Source organism: Saccoglossus kowalevskii, chromosome 16 (assembly GCF_978046115.1).
Source record: "Saccoglossus kowalevskii chromosome 16, keSacKowa6.1, whole genome shotgun sequence".
In the NCBI taxonomy this organism is placed as follows: domain Eukaryota; kingdom Metazoa; phylum Hemichordata; class Enteropneusta; family Harrimaniidae; genus Saccoglossus; species Saccoglossus kowalevskii.
In genome coordinates, this window is record NC_140656.1 from 6,285,230 (window position 1) to 6,307,843 (window position 22,614).

Genomic DNA, 22,614 nt, shown 5'->3' on the forward strand with positions numbered 1-22,614 from the left:
AACCCTTTCGTTTTAATATGACGAGCACAAAGAGAACTTTCAAAAATTTAACGGGGACTGTGTCATTTTCATTGACTTGTTGAAATAGATGAGTCTTCAGTTTCTTCTTAAATACAGATAACGAATCACACTTTCTCATCATGTCAAATTGTTCCAGAGTTTTGATGCAAGATTCTGAAAAGCACGTTTTCTATAAGACGACTTTCTAAATGTGCTTGGCCATGAACTGCCTTATACATGATTAGAAGTAATTTTAAATCAATATGCTTGGGTGTGGGTAGCCAGTGAATGTTGTATAGAATAGATGTGATGTTTTTAATATTCCTAGTATTAGTGATGAGACTGACAGATGTATTCTGAACACACTGGAGTATATTTTATGTTGATCTTGTAAAATAGACTGTTACATTAATAGTGGTCAAGGTTTGATGTTACAAAGACGTGGGCAAGAAGACTGACCATGGCATTTGTGAAGTATCTTTGAATTTTGTAGATGTTTAAATATGAAAAAATGCTGATTTGTAGACAAGGTTGATGACAACTATCATCCGGGTACATCATCTTGTTATCGTAATTATTGACTCTTGTTTGCTCATATTTTATCTGTTGTATTATTTTAAAACTACTGGCCCTAAAGGCCTTGTCACCATTTTCCAGTCATTCACCAACATCTCCTCTAATTTAATTTATTGTGTAATTTGTAAACTCTGTTATTTACTTACATGGCTGAAATAGAACATCGTCTTGGCATCCTACATGTATGTACATTGTAGGAAACTAGCATCTCCTTTCACTGGGTATTTGTGTGCCCCTCATCATGCCAGTATTCCTGACTTTTCTGTCACTGTTGTTGCGTTCATTAATGGTAACACCACTCTACATCACTTTATAGAAAAGTCTATTATTTACTCAACACTTTTGCCAACTAGCATCAACTTTGATTTCAATGCTATTCCTATTCATTGATTGGTTATTCTAATTTTCCCTCAACCTTTTTATTGTCCTTCGATTGGCCATTCACTATTACTGGTCATCTGCATATTTAATGTGCGTTGTTCCCACTTGCTCCCTCATCACATTTGCTTTCTTTTCATTTACTTTGGTACTTGATTTTCTCCCAAACATATTTATTAACCTTATTTCATGTTTGCAATGACAATTTAATGGAAAAGTTTCAAGCTGTAGTCATTTGATTTTCGTACGAGAATATAGATATAGTACCTAATTAGATTGATTACATTGTGAATAATTATGTAATTTTATGTTCTTAGAATTTTAAAAGACTATGGTTTGATTAATTTATGGAAACAACAGAGTAAGTATATCATGTATTGTTAAACTAAATGCAGTTTTGTGATAGAATTACAATACCCAGTGCTAGTAGTATCACCAATTACAATGTACCAGTGCTACTAGTATCATCAATTACAATGTACCAGTGCTACTAGTATCACCAATTACAATGTACCAGTGCTACTAGTATCACGAATTACAATGTACCAGTGCTACTAGTATCACCAATTACAATGTACCAGTGCTACTAGTATCACCTATTACAATGTACCAGTGCTACTAGTATCATCAATTACAATGTACCAGTGCTACTAGTACCATCAATTACAATGTACCAGTGCTACTAGTATCATCAATTACAATGTACCAGTGCTACTAGTTTCACCAATTACAATGTACCAGTGCTACTAGTATCATCAATTACAATGTACCAGTGCTACTAGTATCACCAATTACAGTGTACCAGTGCTACTAGTATCACCAATTACAATGTACCAGTGCTACTAGTATCACCAATTACAATGTACCAGTGCTACTAGTATCAGCAATTACAATGTACCAGTGCTACTAGTATCACCAATTACAGTGTACCAGTGCTACTAGTATCACCAATTACAATGTACCAGTGCTACTAGTAGCATCAATTACAATGTACCAGTGCTACTAGTATCACCAATTACAATGTACCAGTGCTACTAGTATCACCAATTACAATGTACCAGTGCTACTAGTATCACCAATTACAATGTACCAGTGCTACTAGTAGCATCAATTACAATGTACCAGTGCTACTAGTATCACCAATTACAATGTACCAGTGCTACTAGTATCATCACTTACAATGTACCAGTGCTACTAGTATCACCAATTACAATGTACCAGTGCTACTAGTATCACCAATTACAATGTACCAGTGCTACTAGTATCACCAATTACAATGTACCAGTGCTACTAGTATCATCAATTACAATGTACCAGTGCTACTAGTATCACCAATTACAATGTACCAGTGCTACTAGTATCATCAATTACAATGTACCAGTGCTACTAGTATCACCAATTACAATGTACCAGTGCTACTAGTATCACCAATTACAATGTACCAGTGCTACTAGTATCACCAATTACAATGTACCAGTGCTACTAGTATCATCAATTACAATATACCAGTGCTACTAGTATCACCAATTACAATGTACCAGTGCTACTAGTATCACCAATTACAATGTACCAGTGCTACTAGTATCACCAATTACAATGTACCAGTGCTACTAGTATCACCAATTACAATGTACCAGTGCTACTAGTATCATCAATTACAATGTACCAGTGCTACTAGTATCACCAATTACAATGTACCAGTGCTACTAATATCACCAATTACAATGTACCAGTGCTACTAGTATCATCAATTACAATGTGCCAGTGCTACTAGTATCACCAATTACAATGTACCAGTGCTACTAGTATCACCAATTACAATGTACCAGTGCTACTAGTATCACCAATTACAATGTACCAGTGCTACTAGTATCATCAATTACAATGTACCAGTGCTACTAGTATCACCAATTACAATGTACCAGTGCTACTAGTATCACCAATTACAATGTACCAGTGCTACTAGTATCACCAATTACAATGTACCAGTGCTACTAGTATCACCAATTACAATGTACCAGTGCTACTAGTATCACCAATTACAATGTACCAGTGCTACTAGTACCATCAATTACAATGTACCAGTGCTACTAGTATCACCAATTACAATGTACCAGTGCTACTAGTATCACCAATTACAATGTACCAGTGCTACTAGTATCACCAATTACAATGTACCAGTGCTACTAGTATCACCAATTTCAATGTACCAGTGCTACTAGTATCACCAATTACAATGTACCAGTGCTACTAGTATCATCAATTACAATGTACCAGTGCTACGAGTATCATCAATTACAATGTACCAGTGCTACTAGTATCACCAATTACAATGTACCAGTGCTACTAGTATCACCAATTTCAATGTACCAGTGCTACTAGTATCACCAATTACAATGTACCAGTGCTACTAGTATCATCAATTACAATGTACCAGTGCTACTAGTATCATCAATTACAATGTACCAGTGCTACTAGTATCACCAATTACAATGTACCAGTGCTACTAGTATCACCAATTACAATGTACCGTACCAGTGCTACTAGTATTACCAATTTCAATGTACCAGTGCTACTAGTATCACCAATTACAATGTACCAGTGCTACTAGTATCACCAATTAAAATGTACCAGTGCTACTAGTATCACCAATTACAATGTACCAGTGCTACTAGTATCACCAATTACAATGTACCAGTGCTACTAGTATCATCAATTACAATGTACCAGTGCTACTAGTATCACCAATTACAATGTACCGTACCAGTGCTACTAGTATCATCAATTACAATGTACCAGTGCTACTAGTATCACCAATTACAATGTACCAGTGCTACTAGTATCACCAATTACAATGTACCAGTGCTACTAGTATCATCAATTACAATGTACCAGTGCTACTAGTATCACCAATTACAATGTACCAGTGCTACTAGTATCACCAATTACAATGTACCAGTGCTACTAGTATCACCAATTTCAATGTACCAGTGCTACTAGTATCACCAATTACAATGTACCAGTGCTACTAGTATCACCAATTACAATGTACCAGTGCTACTAGTCTAACCAATTACAATGTACCAGTGCTACTAGTATCACTAATTACAATGTACCAGTGCTACTAGTATCACCAATTACAATGTACCAGTGCTACTAGTATCACCAATTACAATGTACCAGTGCTACTAGTATCATCAATTACAATGTACCAGTGCTACTAGTATCACCAATTACAATGTACCAGTGCTACTAGTATCACCAATTACAATGTACCGGTGCTACTAGTATCATCAATTACAATGTACCAGTGCTACTAGTATCACCAATTACAATGTACCAGGGCTACTAATATCACCAATTACAATGTACCAGTGCTACTAGTATCATCAATTACAATGTACCAGTGCTACTAGTATCACCAATTACAATGTACCTGTGCTACTAGTATCACCAATTACAATGTACCAGTGCTACTAGTATCATCAATTACAATGTACCAGTGCTACTAGTATCACCAATTACAATGTACCTGTTCTACTAGTATCACCAATTACAATGTACCAGTGCTACTAGTATCACCAATTACAATGTACCAGTGCTACTAGTATCACCAATTACAATGTACCTGTGCTACTAGTATCATCAATTACAATGTACCAGTGCTACTAGTATCACCAAATCAGTTTTATATACGTTTTTTTGCTCTGCTCTCATCCAAGGTGAGAGGCAGAGTTGTTGGTACAGGTATATTGTTCATCATTGTTGGTGTTCTGCATCCTGTGTCAACTGTTCGTTTCAGCTACTTTCTCAAAACTGCTACTCCAATTACTTGGTATATATGTACCTTGGCTGGACCTCTATTGTGTATTTCATGATGATATCTTCAATTCTGTAATTTTGTCGATTATTTTTGTAATTTTTGGTAAAAATTACAGATCTTGTTGTAATATAAAAAAACTTAATCATAAGGGTGGTTTGAGAGTGGTGTCCACTATAAGGTTACTGTGTATTTTATTACTTTGTCCATCTTGCTACATAAAATAAACATTTATACATTTATATATATATTGAGACCATAATGTTTTTTTCAGATCTGATTAAAAATGGCTGAATGCAAGTGCTGTTCTAGAGCCATGTCTCTGTCATATATTGCCTGATTGCAATCAAACTTTACAACTACGCTATACATCATGTAATTTGTTTCATATTCTGATTCCAAATGGCTGACACATTTCAGTGTTGTTAGTCCCCGTTCGGACACAGTCCGAAAACGGGGACTTATGTTTTGTCCGTGTGTGCGTGCGTGCATGTGTGTGTGTGTGTGTGTGCGTCTGTGCATGCGTCCGGACCTGTATCTTAGAAATCCCTGGACCAATCACAATTAAACTTCACACATACATCATACATGATATTATACATATGCACGTCAATTTGTTTCACAATCTGATTCAAGATGGCCGAATGGCGGCCATTTTTGTGCTCAAAATCATCCAAATCAAGCATTTCTCGGGTGTTTACAGATGGATTTTGTTCAAACTTGGTATATACATTAGACATTATAGGACCTTGATGCACATCATTTTTTTTTTGATGATCTGATTCAAGATAGCCGAATGGCGTCCATTTTTGTGCTAAAAAATCCTAAAAATCAAGCATTTCTCGGCTGTTTACAGATTTTGTTTAAACTTGGTATATACATTAGATATTATGGGACCTTGATGCAAATAATTTTGTTTTTCAGATTAGATTTAAAATGGCCAACTGGCGGCCATTTTGTTTTAATGAATGTGGTTCTCAGGCCATATCTCTGACTTGCTTTCACTTATTATGTTCAAATTTTAAATATTCATTATACATCATGTCATAGATAAACAGATATATTGGTTTGACGATCCTATTCCAAATGGCCAAATGGTGGCCATTTTTGTGCTAAGAAATCATCAAATATCAAGCATTTATGGATGGATTTCGTTCAAACTTGGTACATATTTTAGACATTACAGGTTCCTGATGCACGTCATTTTATTTTTCAGTTTGGATTCAAAATGGCTGACTGGCAGCTATTTTGTTTTAATGATTGGGCTTCTGGAGCCATATCTCTTAAATGCTTTGACTGATTATATTCAAATTTTATATATTCGTTATATATATACATGTATTCAAAATGGCTGATTTTGAATGCTGTTCCAGAGCAATATTCCTTCAATATGGACAAGTACTTGTTTGACGATCAGATACAAATGTCAATCATTTTAATGTTAAAAAATCATATTCCTGACATGGTTTTATTCCATCTATATTACTTATAAACAAAACTATATATCTTAAATTTGATAACTAACGGGGACTGTGCCATGCATTGCTTGTTTATTATTTAATATAACAAAGACTAATATGTCATGTCATATTTCTTCAGTGCTAGAAAGAAAGCATTGTAAAACCATAAGGGATTTATTTGAGAGAATGAGGCCATTCATGAAGTTACAGTCACCAATGAAACATGACAAACTAATGGAAGGTTTCATATGTAAGTACAATTTGATTATTCTTCAACTTTTGAAATATGTTTTTCAAAAAAGTGTTGCACAATAAACATTGAATCTATGGGTACAGTATGATTTACTGCTCATTTGCATCGGTGAATTTTCAGAAATTAGTCTGGACACTGTTTCAAACATTACTGCCATTCTGGAACAGGATCTCAGTTATTAATGAATGGATTTCATTCAAACATATTATACATACATTAGATATGTCACTGTGATTTGCAGATCAAAACAAAAATGGCCGTCTGACTGCCAGTTTGTTGTCTGAATTTAATCTATAGTGTTCACATTTCAGTTTTAGCTTTAGTTTGATGATTGTTTCGTTAATACATCTCTTACTTTTTATATAATTCACTAACGAATTATGGTTGTTTGACAGTGTAGTTTTTAGAAAGATTTAAATTCCTTCATTTGTATGGTTTACATCATTTCTGTTTCAGATGAGTATGACTTGCAAAAAGAAGTAAAGAGGTTAAAGGAATACATGAGTAATGGAATCACTTCATTCAGAGGTACAATGTAACTAATGGGCCATGCTGGCTTCAACACTCACTGTTGTGTATGCAGACTTGTTTTGATGTTGTGTATGCAAACTGTTGTTGATATTGTGTATGCAAACTGTTGTTGATGTTGTGTATGCAAACTGTTGTTTATGTTGTGCATGCAAACTGTTGTTGATGTTGTGTATGCAAACTGTTGTTGATATTGTGTATGCAAACTGTTGTTTATGTTGTGCATGCAAACTGTTGTTGATATTGTGTATGCAAACTGTTGTTGATGTTGTGCATGCAAACTGTTGTTGATGTTGTGTATGCAAACTGTTGTTGATGTTGTGTATGCAAACTGTTGTTGACGTTGTCTATGCAAACTGTTGTTGATATTGTGTATGCAAACTGCTGTTGATGTTGTGTATGCAAACTGTTGTTGATGTTGTGTATGCAAACTGTTGTTGATGTTGTGTATGCAAACTGTTGTTGACGTTGTCTATGCAAACTGTTGTTGATGTGTATGCAAACTGTTGTTGATATTGTGTATGCAAACTGTTGTTGATGTTGTGCATGCAAACTGTTGTTGATGTTGTGTATGCAAACTGTTGTTGATGTTGTGTATGCAAACTGTTGTTGACGTTGTCTATGCAAACTGTTGTTGATGTGTATGCAAACTGTTGTTGATATTGTGTATGCAAACTGTTGTTAATGTTGTGCATGCAAACTGTTGTTGATGTTGTGTATGCAAACTGTTGTTGATGTTGTGCATGCAAACTGTTGATATTGTGCTTGCAAACTGTTGTTGATGTTGTATATGCAAACTGTTGTTGATGTTGTGTATGCAAACTGTTGTTGATGTTGTGTATGCAAACTGTTGTTGATGTTGTGTATGCAAACTGGTTTTGATATTGTGTATGCAAACTGTTGTTTATGTTGTGTATGCAAACTGTTGTTGTTGAGTATGCAAACTGTTGTTGTTGAGTATGCAAACTATTGTTTATGTTGTGTATGCAAACTGTTGTTGATGTTGTGCATGCAAACTGTTGTTGATGTTGTGTGTGCAAACTGTTGTGTATTTAAACTGTTGATGTTGTGTATGCAAACTGTTGTTGTTGTGTATGCAAACTGTTGTTGTGTATGTAAACTGTTGTTGTTGTGTTTGCAAACTGCTGTTGATATTGTGTATGCAAACTGTTGTTGTTGTGTATGCAAACTGTTGTTGTGTATGCAAACTGTTGTTGATATTGTGTATGCAAACTGTTGTTGATGTTGTGTATGCAAACTGTTGTTGATATTGTGTATGCAAACTGTTGTTGATGTTGTGTATGCAAACTGTTGTTGATGTTGTCTATGCAAACTGTTGTTGATGTTGTGCATGCAAACTGTTGTTGATGTTGTGTATGCAAACTGTTGTTGTGTATGCAAACTGTTGTTGTTGTGTATGCAAACTGTTGTTGTTGTTATGTATGCAAACTGTTGTTGTTGTGTATGCAAACTGTTGTTGTTGTGTATGCAAACTGTTGTTGTGTATGCAAACTGTTGTTGTTGTGTATGCAAACTGTTGTTGTGTATGCAAACTGTTGTTGATGTTGTCTATGCAAACTGTTGTTGATGTTGTGTATGCAAACTGTTGTGTATGCAAACTGTTGTTGATGTTGTGTATGCAAACTGTTGTTTATGTTGTGCATGCAAACTGTTGTTGATGTTGTGTATGCAAACTGTTGTTGATATTGTGTATGCAAACTGTTGTTTATGTTGTGCATGCAAACTGTTGTTGATATTGTGTATGCAAACTGTTGTTGATGTTGTGCATGCAAACTGTTGTTGATGTTGTGTATGCAAACTGTTGTTGATGTTGTGTATGCAAACTGTTGTTGACGTTGTCTATGCAAACTGTTGTTGATATTGTGTATGCAAACTGCTGTTGATGTTGTGTATGCAAACTGTTGTTGATGTTGTGTATGCAAACTGTTGTTGATGTTGTGTATGCAAACTGTTGTTGACGTTGTCTATGCAAACTGTTGTTGATGTGTATGCAAACTGTTGTTGATATTGTGTATGCAAACTGTTGTTGATGTTGTGCATGCAAACTGTTGTTGATGTTGTGTATGCAAACTGTTGTTGATGTGTATGCAAACTGTTGTTGACGTTGTCTATGCAAACTGTTGTTGATGTGTATGCAAACTGTTGTTGATATTGTGTATGCAAACTGTTGTTGATGTTGTGCATGCAAACTGTTGTTGATGTTGTGTATGCAAACTGTTGTTGATGTTGTGCATGCAAACTGTTGATATTGTGCTTGCAAACTGTTGTTGATGTTGTGTATGCAAACTGTTGTTGATGTTGTGTATGCAAACTGTTGTTGATGTTGTGTATGCAAACTGTTGTTGATATTGTGTATGCAAACTGTTGTTTATGTTGTGTATGCAAACTGTTGTTGTTGAGTATGCAAACTGTTGTTGTTGAGTATGCAAACTATTGTTTATGTTGTGTATGCAAACTGTTGTTGATGTTGTGCATGCAAACTGTTGTTGATGTTGTGTGTGCAAACTGTTGTGTATTTAAACTGTTGATGTTGTGTATGCAAACTGTTGTTGTTGTGTATGAAAACTGTTGTTGTTGTGTATGCAAACTGTTGTTGTGTATGTAAACTGTTGTTGTTGTGTTTGCAAACTGCTGTTGATATTGTGTATGCAAACTGTTGTTGTTGTGTATGCAAACTGTTGTTGTGTATGCAAACTGTTGTTGATATTGTGTATGCAAACTGTTGTTGATGTTGTGTATGCAAACTGTTGTTGATATTGTGTATGCAAACTGTTGTTGATGTTGTGTATGCAAACTGTTGTTGATGTTGTCTATGCAAACTGTTGTTGATGTGCATGCAAACTGTTGTTGATGTTGTGTATGCAAACTGTTGTTGATGTTGTGTATGCAAACTGTTGTTGACGTTGTCTATGCAAACTGTTGTTGAGGTGTATGCAAACTGTTGTTGATATTGTGTATGCAAACTGTTGTTGATGTTGTGCATGCAAACTGTTGTTGATGTTGTGTATGCAAACTGTTGTTGATGTTGTGCATGCAAACTGTTGATATTGTGCTTGCAAACTGTTGTTGATGTTGTGTATGCAAACTGTTGTTGATGTTGTGTATGCAAACTGTTGTTGATGTTGTGTATGCAAACTGGTTTTGATATTGTGTATGCAAACTGTTGTTTATGTTGTGTATGCAAACTGTTGTTGTTGAGTATGCAAACTGTTGTTGTTGAGTATGCAAACTATTGTTTATGTTGTGTATGCAAACTGTTGTTGATGTTGTGCATGCAAACTGTTGTTGATGTTGTGTGTGCAAACTGTTGTGTATTTAAACTGTTGATGTTGTGTATGCAAACTGTTGTTGTGTATGCAAACTGTTCTTGTGTATGTAAACTGTTGTTGTTGTGTTTGCAAACTGCTGTTGATATTGTGTATGCAAACTGTTGTTGTTGTTGTGTATGCAAACTGTTGTTGTGTATGCAAACTGTTGTGTATTTAAACTGTTGATGTTGTGTATGCAAACTGTTGTTGTGTATGCAAACTGTTCTTGTGTATGTAAACTGTTGTTGTTGTGTTTGCAAACTGCTGTTGATATTGTGTATGCAAACTGTTGTTGTTGTGTATGCAAACTGTTGTTGTGTATGCAAACTGTTGTTGATATTGTGTATGCAAACTGTTGTTGATGTTGTGTATGCAAACTGTTGTTGATATTGTGTATGCAAACTGTTGTTGATGTTGTGTATGCAAACTGTTGTTGATGTTGTCTATGCAAACTGTTGTTGATGTTGTGCATGCAAACTGTTGTTGATGTTGTGTATGCAAACTGTTGTTGTGTATGCAAACTGTTGTTGTTGTGTATGCAAACTGTTGTTGTTGTTGTGTATGCAAACTGTTGTTGTTGTTGTGTATGCAAACTGTTGTTGATGTTGTGTATGCAAACTGTTGTTGTTGTGTATGCAAACTGTTGTTGTGTATGCAAACTGTTGTTGTTGTTGTGTATGCAAACTGTTGTTGATGTTGTCTATGCAAACTGTTGTTGATGTTGTGTATGCAAACTGTTGTGTATGCAAACTGTTGTTGATGTTGTGTATGCAAACTGTTGTTTATGTTGTGCATGCAAACTGTTGTTGATGTTGTGTATGCAAACTGTTGTTGATATTGTGTATGCAAACTGTTGTTTATGTTGTGCATGCAAACTGTTGTTGATATTGTGTATGCAAACTGTTGTTGATGTTGTGCATGCAAACTGTTGTTGATGTTGTGTATGCAAACTGTTGTTGATGTTGTGTATGCAAACTGTTGTTGACGTTGTCTATGCAAACTGTTGTTGATATTGTGTATGCAAACTGCTGTTGATGTTGTGTATGCAAACTGTTGTTGATGTTGTGTATGCAAACTGTTGTTGATGTTGTGTATGCAAACTGTTGTTGACGTTGTCTATGCAAACTGTTGTTGATGTGTATGCAAACTGTTGTTGATATTGTGTATGCAAACTGTTGTTGATGTTGTGCATGCAAACTGTTGTTGATGTTGTGTATGCAAACTGTTGTTGATGTTGTGTATGCAAACTGTTGTTGATGTTGTGCATGCAAACTGTTGTTGATGTTGTGTATGCAAACTGTTGTTGATGTTGTGCATGCAAACTGTTGATATTGTGCTTGCAAACTGTTGTTGATGTTGTGTATGCAAACTGTTGTTGATGTTGTGTATGCAAACTGTTGTTGATGTTGTGTATGCAAACTGTTGTTGATATTCTGTATGCAAACTGTTGTTTATGTTGTGTATGCAAACTGTTGTTGTTGAGTATGCAAACTGTTGTTGTTGAGTATGCAAACTATTGTTTATGTTGTGTATGCAAACTGTTGTTGATGTTGTGCATGCAAACTGTTGTTGATGTTGTGTGTGCAAACTGTTGTGTATTTAAACTGTTGATGTTGTGTATGCAAACTGTTGTTGTGTATGAAAACTGTTGTTGTTGTGTATGCAAACTGTTGTTGTGTATGTAAACTGTTGTTGTTGTGTTTGCAAACTGCTGTTGATATTGTGTATGCAAACTGTTGTTGTGTATGCAAACTGTTGTTGTGTATGCAAACTGTTGTTGATATTGTGTATGCAAACTGTTGTTGATGTTGTGTATGCAAACTGTTGTTGATATTGTGTATGCAAACTGTTGTTGATGTTGTGTATGCAAACTGTTGTTGATGTTGTCTATGCAAACTGTTGTTGATGTTGTGCATGCAAACTGTTGTTGATGTTGTGTATGCAAACTGTTGTTGTGTATGCAAACTGTTGTTGTTGTGTATGCAAACTGTTGTTGTTGTGTATGCAAACTGTTGTTGTTGTGTATGCAAACTGTTGTTGTTGTGTATGCAAACTGTTGTTGTGTATGCAAACTGTTGTTGTTGTTGTTGTTGTTGTGTATGCAAACTGTTGTTGATGTTGTCTATGCAAACTGTTGTTGATGTTGTGTATGCAAACTGTTGTGTATGCAAACTGTTGTTGTTGTGTATGCAAACTGTTGTTGTTGTTGTGTATGCAAACTGTTGTTGTTGTGTATGCAAACTGTTGTTGTTGTGTTTGTAAACTGCTGTTGATGTTGTGTATGCAAACTGTTGTTGATGTGTATGCAAACTGTTGTTGTTGTGTTTGCAAACTGCTGTTGATGTTGTGTATGCAAACCGTTGTTGATATTGTGTATGCACTGTTGTTGATGTTGTGTATGCAAACTGTTGTTGATATTGTATGCAAACTGTTGTTGATGTTGTATATGCAAACTGTTGTTGATGTTGTCTATGCAAACTGTTGTTGATGTTGTGCATGCAAACTGTTGTTGATGTTGTGTATGCAAACTGTTGTTGTGTATGCAAACTGTTGTTGTTGTGTATGCAAACTGTTGTTGTTGTTGTGTATGCAAACTGTTGTTGTGTATGCAAACTGTTGTTGTTGTTGTGTATGCAAACTGTTGTTGTTGTTGTGTATGCAAACTGTTGTCTATGCAAACTGTTGTTGTTGTTGTGTATGCAAACTGTTGTTGTTGTCTTTGCAAACTGCTGTTGATGTTGTGTATGCAAACTGTTGTTGTTGTGTATGTAAACTGTTGTTGTTGTGTTTGCAAACTGCTGTTGATGTTGTGTATGCAAACTGTTGTTGATGTGTATGCAAACTGTTGTTGTTGTGTTTGCAAACTGCTGTTGATGTTGTGTATGCAAACTGTTGTTGTTGTGTATGTAAACTGTTGTGTTTGCAAACTGCTGTTGATGTTGTGTATGCAAACTGTTGTTGTTGTGTATGCAAACTGTTGTTGTGTATGCAAACTGTTGTTGATGTTGTGTATGCAAACTGTTGTTGATGTGTATGTAAACTGTTGTGTATGCAAACTGTTGTTGATATTGTGTATGCAAACTGTTGTTGATGTTGTCTATGCAAACTGTTGTTGATGTTGTGCATGCAAACTGTTGTTGTTGTGTATGTAAACTGCTGTTGATGTTGTGTATGCAAACTGTTGTTGTTGTGTATGTAAACTGTTGTGTATGCAAACTGTTGTTGATGTTGTCTATGCAAACTGTTGTTGATGTTGTGCATGCAAACTGTTGTTGATGTTGTGTATGCAAACTGCTGTTGATGTTGTGTATGCAAACTGTTGTTGTTGTTTATATCAACTGTTGTTGTGTATGCAAACTGTTGTTGTGTATGCAAACTGTTGTTGATGTCGTGTATGGAAACTGTTGTTGATGTTGTGTATGCAAACTGCTGTTGATGTTGTGTATGCAAACTGTTGTTGTTGTTTATGTCAACTGTTGTTGTGTATGCAAACTGTTGTTGTTGTGTATGCAAACTGTTGTTGATGTTGTGTATGCAAACTGATGTTGTGTATGCAAACTGTTGTTGATGTGTATGCAAACTGTTGTTGTTGTGTATGCAAACTGTTGTTGTTGTTGTGTATGCAAACTGTTGTTGTTGTGTATGCAAACTGTTGTTGTTGTGTATGCAAACTGTTGTTGTTGTGTATGCAAACTATTGTTTATGTTGTGTATGCAAACTGTTGTTGTGTATGCAAAGTGCTGTTGATGTTGTCTATGCAAACTGTTGTTGATGTTGTGTATGCAAACTGTTGTTGTTGTGTATGCAAACTGTTGTTGATGTTGTGTATGCAAACTGTTGTTGATGTTGTGTATGCAAACTGTTGTTGATATTGTGTATGCAAACTGTTGTTGATGTTGTGTATGCAAACTGTTGTTGATGTTGTCTATGCAAACTGTTGTTGATGTTGTGCATGCAAACTGTTGTTGATGTTGTGTATGCAAACTGTTGTTGTGTATGCAAACTGTTGTTGTTGTGTATGCAAACTGTTGTTGTTGTGTATGCAAACTGTTGTTGTTGTGTATGCAAACTGTTGTTGTTGTGTATGCAAACTGTTGTTGTGTATGCAAACTGTTGTTGTTGTTGTTGTTGTTGTGTATGCAAACTGTTGTTGATGTTGTCTATGCAAACTGTTGTTGATGTTGTGTATGCAAACTGTTGTGTATGCAAACTGTTGTTGTTGTGTATGCAAACTGTTGTTGTTGTTGTGTATGCAAACTGTTGTTGTTGTGTATGCAAACTGTTGTTGTTGTGTTTGTAAACTGCTGTTGATGTTGTGTATGCAAACTGTTGTTGATGTGTATGCAAACTGTTGTTGTTGTGTTTGCAAACTGCTGTTGATGTTGTGTATGCAAACCGTTGTTGATATTGTGTATGCACTGTTGTTGATGTTGTGTATGCAAACTGTTGTTGATATTGTATGCAAACTGTTGTTGATGTTGTATATGCAAACTGTTGTTGATGTTGTCTATGCAAACTGTTGTTGATGTTGTGCATGCAAACTGTTGTTGATGTTGTGTATGCAAACTGTTGTTGTGTATGCAAACTGTTGTTGTTGTGTATGCAAACTGTTGTTGTTGTGTATGCAAACTGTTGTTGTTGTTGTGTATGCAAACTGTTGTTGTGTATGCAAACTGTTGTTGTTGTTGTGTATGCAAACTGTTGTTGTTGTTGTGTATGCAAACTGTTGTGTATGCAAACTGTTGTCTATGCAAACTGTTGTTGTTGTTGTGTATGCAAACTGTTGTTGTTGTCTTTGCAAACTGCTGTTGATGTTGTGTATGCAAACTGTTGTTGTTGTGTATGTAAACTGTTGTTGTTGTGTTTGCAAACTGCTGTTGATGTTGTGTATGCAAACTGTTGTTGATGTGTATGCAAACTGTTGTTGTTGTGTTTGCAAACTGCTGTTGATGTTGTGTATGCAAACTGTTGTTGTTGTGTATGTAAACTGTTGTGTTTGCAAACTGCTGTTGATGTTGTGTATGCAAACTGTTGTTGTTGTGTATGCAAACTGTTGTTGTGTATGCAAACTGTTGTTGATGTTGTGTATGCAAACTGTTGTTGATGTGTATGTAAACTGTTGTGTATGCAAACTGTTGTTGATATTGTGTATGCAAACTGTTGTTGATGTTGTCTATGCAAACTGTTGTTGATGTTGTGCATGCAAACTGTTGTTGATGTTGTGTATGCAAACTGTTGTTGTTGTGTATGTAAACTGTTGTGTATGCAAACTGTTGTTGATGTTGTCTATGCAAACTGTTGTTGATGTTGTGCATGCAAACTGTTGTTGATGTTGTGTATGTAAACTGTTGTTGTTGTGTATGCAAACTGTTGTTGTTGTTGTGTATGCAAACTGTTGTTGTTGTGTATGCAAACTGTTGTTGTTGTGTATGCAAACTGTTGTTGTTGTGTATGCAAACTATTGTTTATGTTGTGTATGCAAACTGTTGTTGTGTATGCAAAGTGCTGTTGATGTTGTCTATGCAAACTGTTGTTGATGTTGTGTATGCAAACTGTTGTTGTTGTGTATGCAAACTGTTGTTGATGTTGTGTATGCAAACTGTTGTTGATGTTGTGTATGCAAACTGTTGTTGATATTGTATTTGCAAACTGTTGTTGATGTTGTGCATGCAAACTGTTGTTGATGTTGTGTATGCAAACTGTTGTTGTGTATGCAAACTGTTGTTGTTGTGTATGCAAACTGTTGTTGTTGTGTATGCAAACTGTTGTTGATGTTGTGCATGCAAACTGTTGTTGATGTTGTGTATGCAAACTGTTGTTGATGTTGTGTATGCAAACTGATGTTGTGTATGCAAACTGTTGATGTTGTGTATGCAAACTGTTGTTGTTGTGTATGTAAACTGTTGTTGTTGTGTTTGCAAACTGTTGTTGTTGTGCATGCAAACTATTGTTGTTGTGTTTGCAAACTGTTGTTGTGTTTGCAAACTGCTGTTGATATTGTGTTTGCAAACTGTTGTTGTTGTGTTTGCAAACTGTTGTTGTGTATGCAAACTGCTGTTGATGTTGTGTATGCAAACTGTTGTTGTTGTGTATGCAAACTGTTGTTGTTGTGTACGCAAACTGATGTTGTGTATGCAAACTGTTGTTGTTGTTTATGTCAACTGTTGTTGTGTATGCAAACTGTTGTTGTTGTGTATGCAAACTGTTGTTGATGTTGTGTATGCAAACTGTTGTTGATGTTGTGTATGCAAACTGTTGTTGATGTTGTGTATGCAAACTCTTGTTGATGTTGTGTATGCAAACTGTTGTTGATGTTGTGTATGCAAACTGTTGTTGATGTTGTGTATGCAAACTGTTGTTGATGTTGTGTATGCAAACTGTTGTTGATGTGTATGCAAACTGTTGTTGATGTTGTGTATGCAAGCTGTTGTTGTGTATGCAAACTGTTGTTGTTGTTGTGCATGCAAACTGTTGTTGATGTTGTGTATGCAAACTGTTGTTGATGTTGTGTATGCAAACTGCTGTTGATGTTGTGTATACAAACTGTTGTTGTTGTTTATATCAACTGTTGTTGTGTATGCAAACTGTTGTTGTTGTGTATGCAAACTGTTGTTGATGTCGTGTATGGAAACTGTTGTTGATGTTGTGTATGCAAACTGCTGTTGATGTTGTGTATGCAAACTGTTGTTGTTGTTTATGTCAACTGTTGTTGTGTATGCAAACTGTTGTTGTTGTGTATGCAAACTGTTGTTGATGTTGTGTATGCAAACTGATGTTGTGTATGCAAACTGTTGTTGATGTGTATGCAAACTGTTGTTGTTGTGTATGCAAACTGTTGTTGATGTTGTGTATGCAAACTGTTGTTGATGTTGTGCATGCAAACTGTTGTTGATGTTGTGTATGCAAACTGTTGTTGATGTTGTGTATGCAAACTGTTGTTGTGTATGCAAACTGTTGTTGATATTGTGTATGCAAACTGTTGTTGATGTTGTGTATGCAAACTGTTGTTGATGTGTATGCAAACTGCTGTTGATGTTGTGTATGCAAACTGTTGTTGTTGTTTATGTCAACTGTTGTTGTGTATGCAAACTGTTGTTGTTGTGTATGCAAACTGTTGTTGATGTTGTGTATGCAAACTGTTGTTGATGTTGTGCATGCAAACTGTTGTTGATGTTGTGTATGCAAACTGTTGTTGATGTTGTGTATGCAAACTGATGTTGTGTATGCAAACTGTTGTTGTGTATGCAAACTGTTGTTGTTGTTTATGTCAACTGTTGTTGTGTATGCAAACTGTTGTTGTTGTGTATGCAAACTGTTGTTGATGTTGTGTATGCAAACTGTTGTTGATGTTGTGTATGCAAACTGTTGTTGATGTTGTGTATGCAAACTCTTGTTGATGTTGTGTATGCAAACTGTTGTTGATGTTGTGTATGCAAACTGTTGTTGATGTTGTGTATGCAAACTGTTGTTGATGTTGTGTATGCAAACTGTTGTTGATGTTGTGTATGCAAACTGTTGTTGATGTGTATGCAAACTGTTGTTGATGTTGTGTATGCAAGCTGTTGTTGTGTATGCAAACTGTTGTTGTTGTTGTGCATGCAAACTGTTGTTGATGTTGTGTATGCAAACTGTTGTTGATGTTGTGTATGCAAACTGCTGTTGATGTTGTGTATGCAAACTGTTGTTGTTGTTTATATCAACTGTTGTTGTGTATGCAAACTGTTGTTGTGTATGCAAACTGTTGTTGATGTCGTGTATGGAAACTGTTGTTGATGTTGTGTATGCAAACTGCTGTTGATGTTGTGTATGCAAACTGTTGTTGTTGTTTATGTCAACTGTTGTTGTGTATGCAAACTGTTGTTGTTGTGTATGCAAACTGTTGTTGATGTTGTGTATGCAAACTGATGTTGTGTATGCAAACTGTTGTTGATGTGTATGCAAACTGTTGTTGTTGTGTATGCAAACTGTTGTTGATGTTGTGTATGCAAACTGTTGTTGATGTTGTGCATGCAAACTGTTGTTGATGTTGTGTATGCAAACTGTTGTTGATGTTGTGTATGCAAACTGTTGTTGTGTATGCAAACTGTTGTTGATATTGTGTATGCAAACTGTTGTTGATGTTGTGTATGCAAACTGTTGTTGATGTGTATGCAAACTGCTGTTGATGTTGTGTATGCAAACTGTTGTTGTTGTTTATGTCAACTGTTGTTGTGTATGCAAACTGTTGTTGTTGTGTATGCAAACTGTTGTTGATGTTGTGTATGCAAACTGATGTTGTGTATGCAAACTGTTGTTGATGTGTATGCAAACTGTTGTTGTTGTGTATGCAAACTGTTGTTGATGTTGTGTATGCAAACTGTTGTTGATGTTGTGCATGCAAACTGTTGTTGATGTTGTGTATGCAAACTGTTGTTGATGTTGTGTATGCAAACTGATGTTGTGTATGCAAACTGTTGTTGTGTATGCAAACTGTTGTTGATGTTGTGTGTGCAAACTGTTGTTGATGTTGTGTATGCAAACTGCTGTTGATGTTGTGTATGCAAACTGTTGTTGTTGTTTATGTCAACTGTTGTTGTGTATGCAAACTGTTGTTGTTGTGTATGCAAACTGTTGTTGATGTCGTGTATGCAAACTGTTGTTGATGTTGTGTATGCAAACTGTTGTTGATGTTGTGCATGCAAACTGTTGTTGATGTTGTGTATGCAAACTGTTGTTGATGTTGTGTATGCAAACTGATGTGTATGCAAACTGTTGTTGTGTATGCAAACTGTTGTTGATGTTGTGTATGCAAACTGATGTTGTGTATGCAAACTGTTGTTGTGTATGCAAACTGTTGTTGATGTTGTGTATGCAAACTGTTGTTGATGTTGTGTATGCAAACTGTTGTTGATGTTGTGTATGCAAACTGTTGTTGATGTTGTGTATGCAAACTGTTGTTGATGTTGTGTATGCAAACTGTTGTTGATATTGTGTATGCAAACTGTTGTTGATGTTGTGTATGCAAACTGTTGTTGATGTTGTGTATGCAAGCTGTTGTTGTGTATGCAAACTGTTGTTGTTGTGCATGCAAACTGTTGTTGCTGTTGTGCATGCAAACTGTTGTTGATGTTGTGTATGCAAACTGTTGTTGATGTTGTGTATGCAAACTGCTGTTGATGTTGTGTATGCAAACTGTTGTTGTTGTTTATGTCAACTGTTGTTGTGTATGCAAACTGTTGTTGTTGTGTATGCAAACTGTTGTTGATGTTGTGTATGCAAACTGATGTTGTGTATGCAAACTGTTGTTGATGTGTATGCAAACTGTTGTTGTTGTGTATGCAAACTGTTGTTGATGTTGTGTATGCAAACTGTTGTTGATGTTGTGCATGCAAACTGTTGTTGATGTTGTGTATGCAAACTGATGTTGTGTATGCAAACTGTTGTTGTGTATGCCAACTGTTGTTGATGTTGTGTATGCAAGCTGTTGTTGTTGTGTATGCAAACTGTTGTTGTGTATGCAAACTGTTGTTGATGTTGTGTATGCAAACTGTTGTTTATGTTGTGTATACAAAATGTTTGTGTGATCTACTTTAATTTGATTACTTTCCATGCAGGCACTAGGCTATATGAAAAGTTGAAAATTAGAAGGGAAGAACAAAGATACAAATGTAATATGTTGACAGATGTATTGGGTTATGTTGAAGATCAGAATGCTTGTCAGCAATGGTTACAAAAACAGGCACTGCTGTAAGTTATCTACAATATACTGGGTGTGCATAAACCTTTCATCACATTCTCATTCTCAGTGTGTATACTTTATCCTTCACTTACCCAGTCTTGGTGTGCATACCCTCTCTCTCACTTACCCTATCTGGGTGTGTATACCCTGTCCCTCACTTACCCAGTCTGGGTGTGTATTCCCTCTCCCTCACTTACCCTATCTGGATGTGTATACCCTGTCCCTCACTTACCCAGTCTGGGTGTGTATACCCTTTACCTCACTTACCCAATCTGCCCAATCTTGGTGTACATACCCTACTTTTAACTTACCCAATCTGGGTATGCATACCATATATATAACTTATAGTACTTGATATTTACAGGGATAGTGGTCAGATGTTCACTGTGTTTCCTTCTATAAGTGAGTAGTATTATCTCTGAACCATTTATCATGGACATTGTTAGATATTTCTGTAGTTATGACCTAATTAAACTTGTCTGCTGGATCAATGGGGTGGCCAAAGCTTCTGGCAAAAATTCCTTCAGTGCATGTTGGGTGATACCTTAGGTGCACTGGGCCTGGTTCACACTGTGATAGCTTAATGCCTATTATTATTATTTTTTGATCCACCTAGACAGCAGTTCATAGAAGGTAATGTTATTTTTATTTAGGTAGAAAAAGTGCACCTCCACTTGATGTCAAGTCTTTCCCAGGTTATGACAAACTGACTGAAGCTGAGAAAGAGGTAACTACATTTGTATTACCGGGACTGCTGCTGCATGTACCTTTTGAAAACCAGTGCAGCACGTTAGTGAGCAAATTTGACAGTCAGTTAGCTATGTTGCTTTCAGACAATTGTCCAGTACTTTGACTGTGAGGACGATGAGGTTGTGTACGCTTGTTTGAAAGCAATGCTTACTGACTAGCAAATATGCATGCTAAAACACTGCACTGGTGTTTGAATGCTATGTGTGGTGATAATGTTGCATCTCAAGTTGATTTTTTTTATATTCGAGTTGGATTTCCACTTTGTGTGATTTGTAAGAAAGCCTCTTACTGACCTGTGTAAGCATCAAAAAGGCCTTTAGAAATCTTATCCAACAGAATCCTGCAATTGGAAAACTTACATGCCAATTGCCTTGATTATTTTGATTTGGTTATAAGACACCAACACCTGCAGTACCATGCCAACTTGTTGATCGTGATACTGTGGAATACTTTATTTTCGCTGGAATTAATTTTCGCTGAAAAGGCTTTTTGGGTGTTTTGTATGGAATTTATTTTCACTGATTTTTGATCAGCTTAATGTGAAATATAGGAAAAAAAGTATATTCGCTGGATTTTATTTTCACGGAACTATCCCTCCAGCGAAAATAAATTCCAAGCAAAAATAAAGTAGTCTACAGTATTCAATGAGAGATGTTCTGCATATATTGATATAGTACGAAGTAGAAATGCAATATTTTATATTAATATTGTCTCAAGGTCGATAATAATGTGTTACATCATTGTCTTTCCCATACATCATACACAAAGTGAACCAATGACCACATTGACAAATTTTCAACTATTTGAGTTTAAAGTGCTAATTTGTGAGAAATTTAAGCATGTGATACAGTATCATAGCAACGCTGAATAACAGCAAGGTATATGTCACAGTTATGCTATGTTCTCCTTTTTAGATGTGTGCACATGTACGAATCATTCCAGAAGCATACTTTGAATACAAGAAGATACTTGTCAGTGAATGCAATAAACAGGGATTTCTACGACTCAAACAAGCCAGGAATTTGATTAAGATCGATGTGAATAAAACCAGGAAGTTGTTTGATTTCATGGTACAGCAGGGGATGCTCAACATTAAATGAATGACGTCATGACAACAAAAGCCGTGCGACTATCTATAAATCTGTACACTTTTAATTACTTGTACACAGCCTGTGCATATAACACCTTAATGAATTGAAATATCAACATGGACATACACATTTTTAGCTCCGCTGTCGACTTTGTCGAGCGGAGCTTATCATATGAGTGATTGTCCGTCGTCCGTGTCAATGTTTTACTTTTTCGACTTCTTCTTGAAAACTACAAGCCTGAATGCTTTGATACTTGGTGTATATGTACCTTGGGTAGACCTCTCTCAGATTTGTTCATTTCATGATGATATCTTCAATTCTCTAATTTTGGTGAATATTTTTGTCATTTTTAGTAAAAAGTGATATTTTCGACTTCTTGTTGAAAACCGCAAGTGCAATTGCTTTGATATTACATATATAGGTACTACATGTGGACCTCTCTCAGATTTGTTCATTTTGTAATGATATCTTTAATTCTCTAATTTTGGTGAATATTTTTGTCATTTTTGGTAAAAAGTCATATTTTCGACTTCTTGTTGAAAACCGCAAGTCCAATTGCTTTGATATTACATATATAGGTACTACATGTGGACCTCTCTCAGATATGTTCATTTTGTAATGATATTCTCTAATTTTGATGAATATTTTTGTAATTTTTGGTAAAAAGTGATATTTTCGACTTCTTGTTGAAAACCGCAAGTCCAATTGCTT

General features: G+C 35.7%; 1 protein-coding gene across 1 annotated transcript in view; it reads left to right on the forward strand.

Annotated features, from left to right (window-relative positions):
* The window catches only part of LOC102805220 (transcriptional adapter 2-alpha-like), a 32,139-nt gene extending 10,121 nt beyond the window's left edge, over positions 1-22,018 (forward strand). Inside the window, exons 9-15 of the mRNA XM_085491669.1 lie at positions 1,272-1,315; positions 6,374-6,484; positions 6,944-7,015; positions 19,938-20,070; positions 20,427-20,464; positions 20,716-20,789; positions 21,727-22,018. Of these exons, the coding sequence (XP_085347795.1) occupies positions 1,272-1,315; positions 6,374-6,484; positions 6,944-7,015; positions 19,938-20,070; positions 20,427-20,464; positions 20,716-20,789; positions 21,727-21,912 (658 nt within the window). The 3' untranslated portion in view covers positions 21,913-22,018. The remainder of the gene's footprint in view (positions 1-1,271; positions 1,316-6,373; positions 6,485-6,943; positions 7,016-19,937; positions 20,071-20,426; positions 20,465-20,715; positions 20,790-21,726) is intronic.
* Positions 22,019-22,614: the final 596 nt, after the last annotated feature.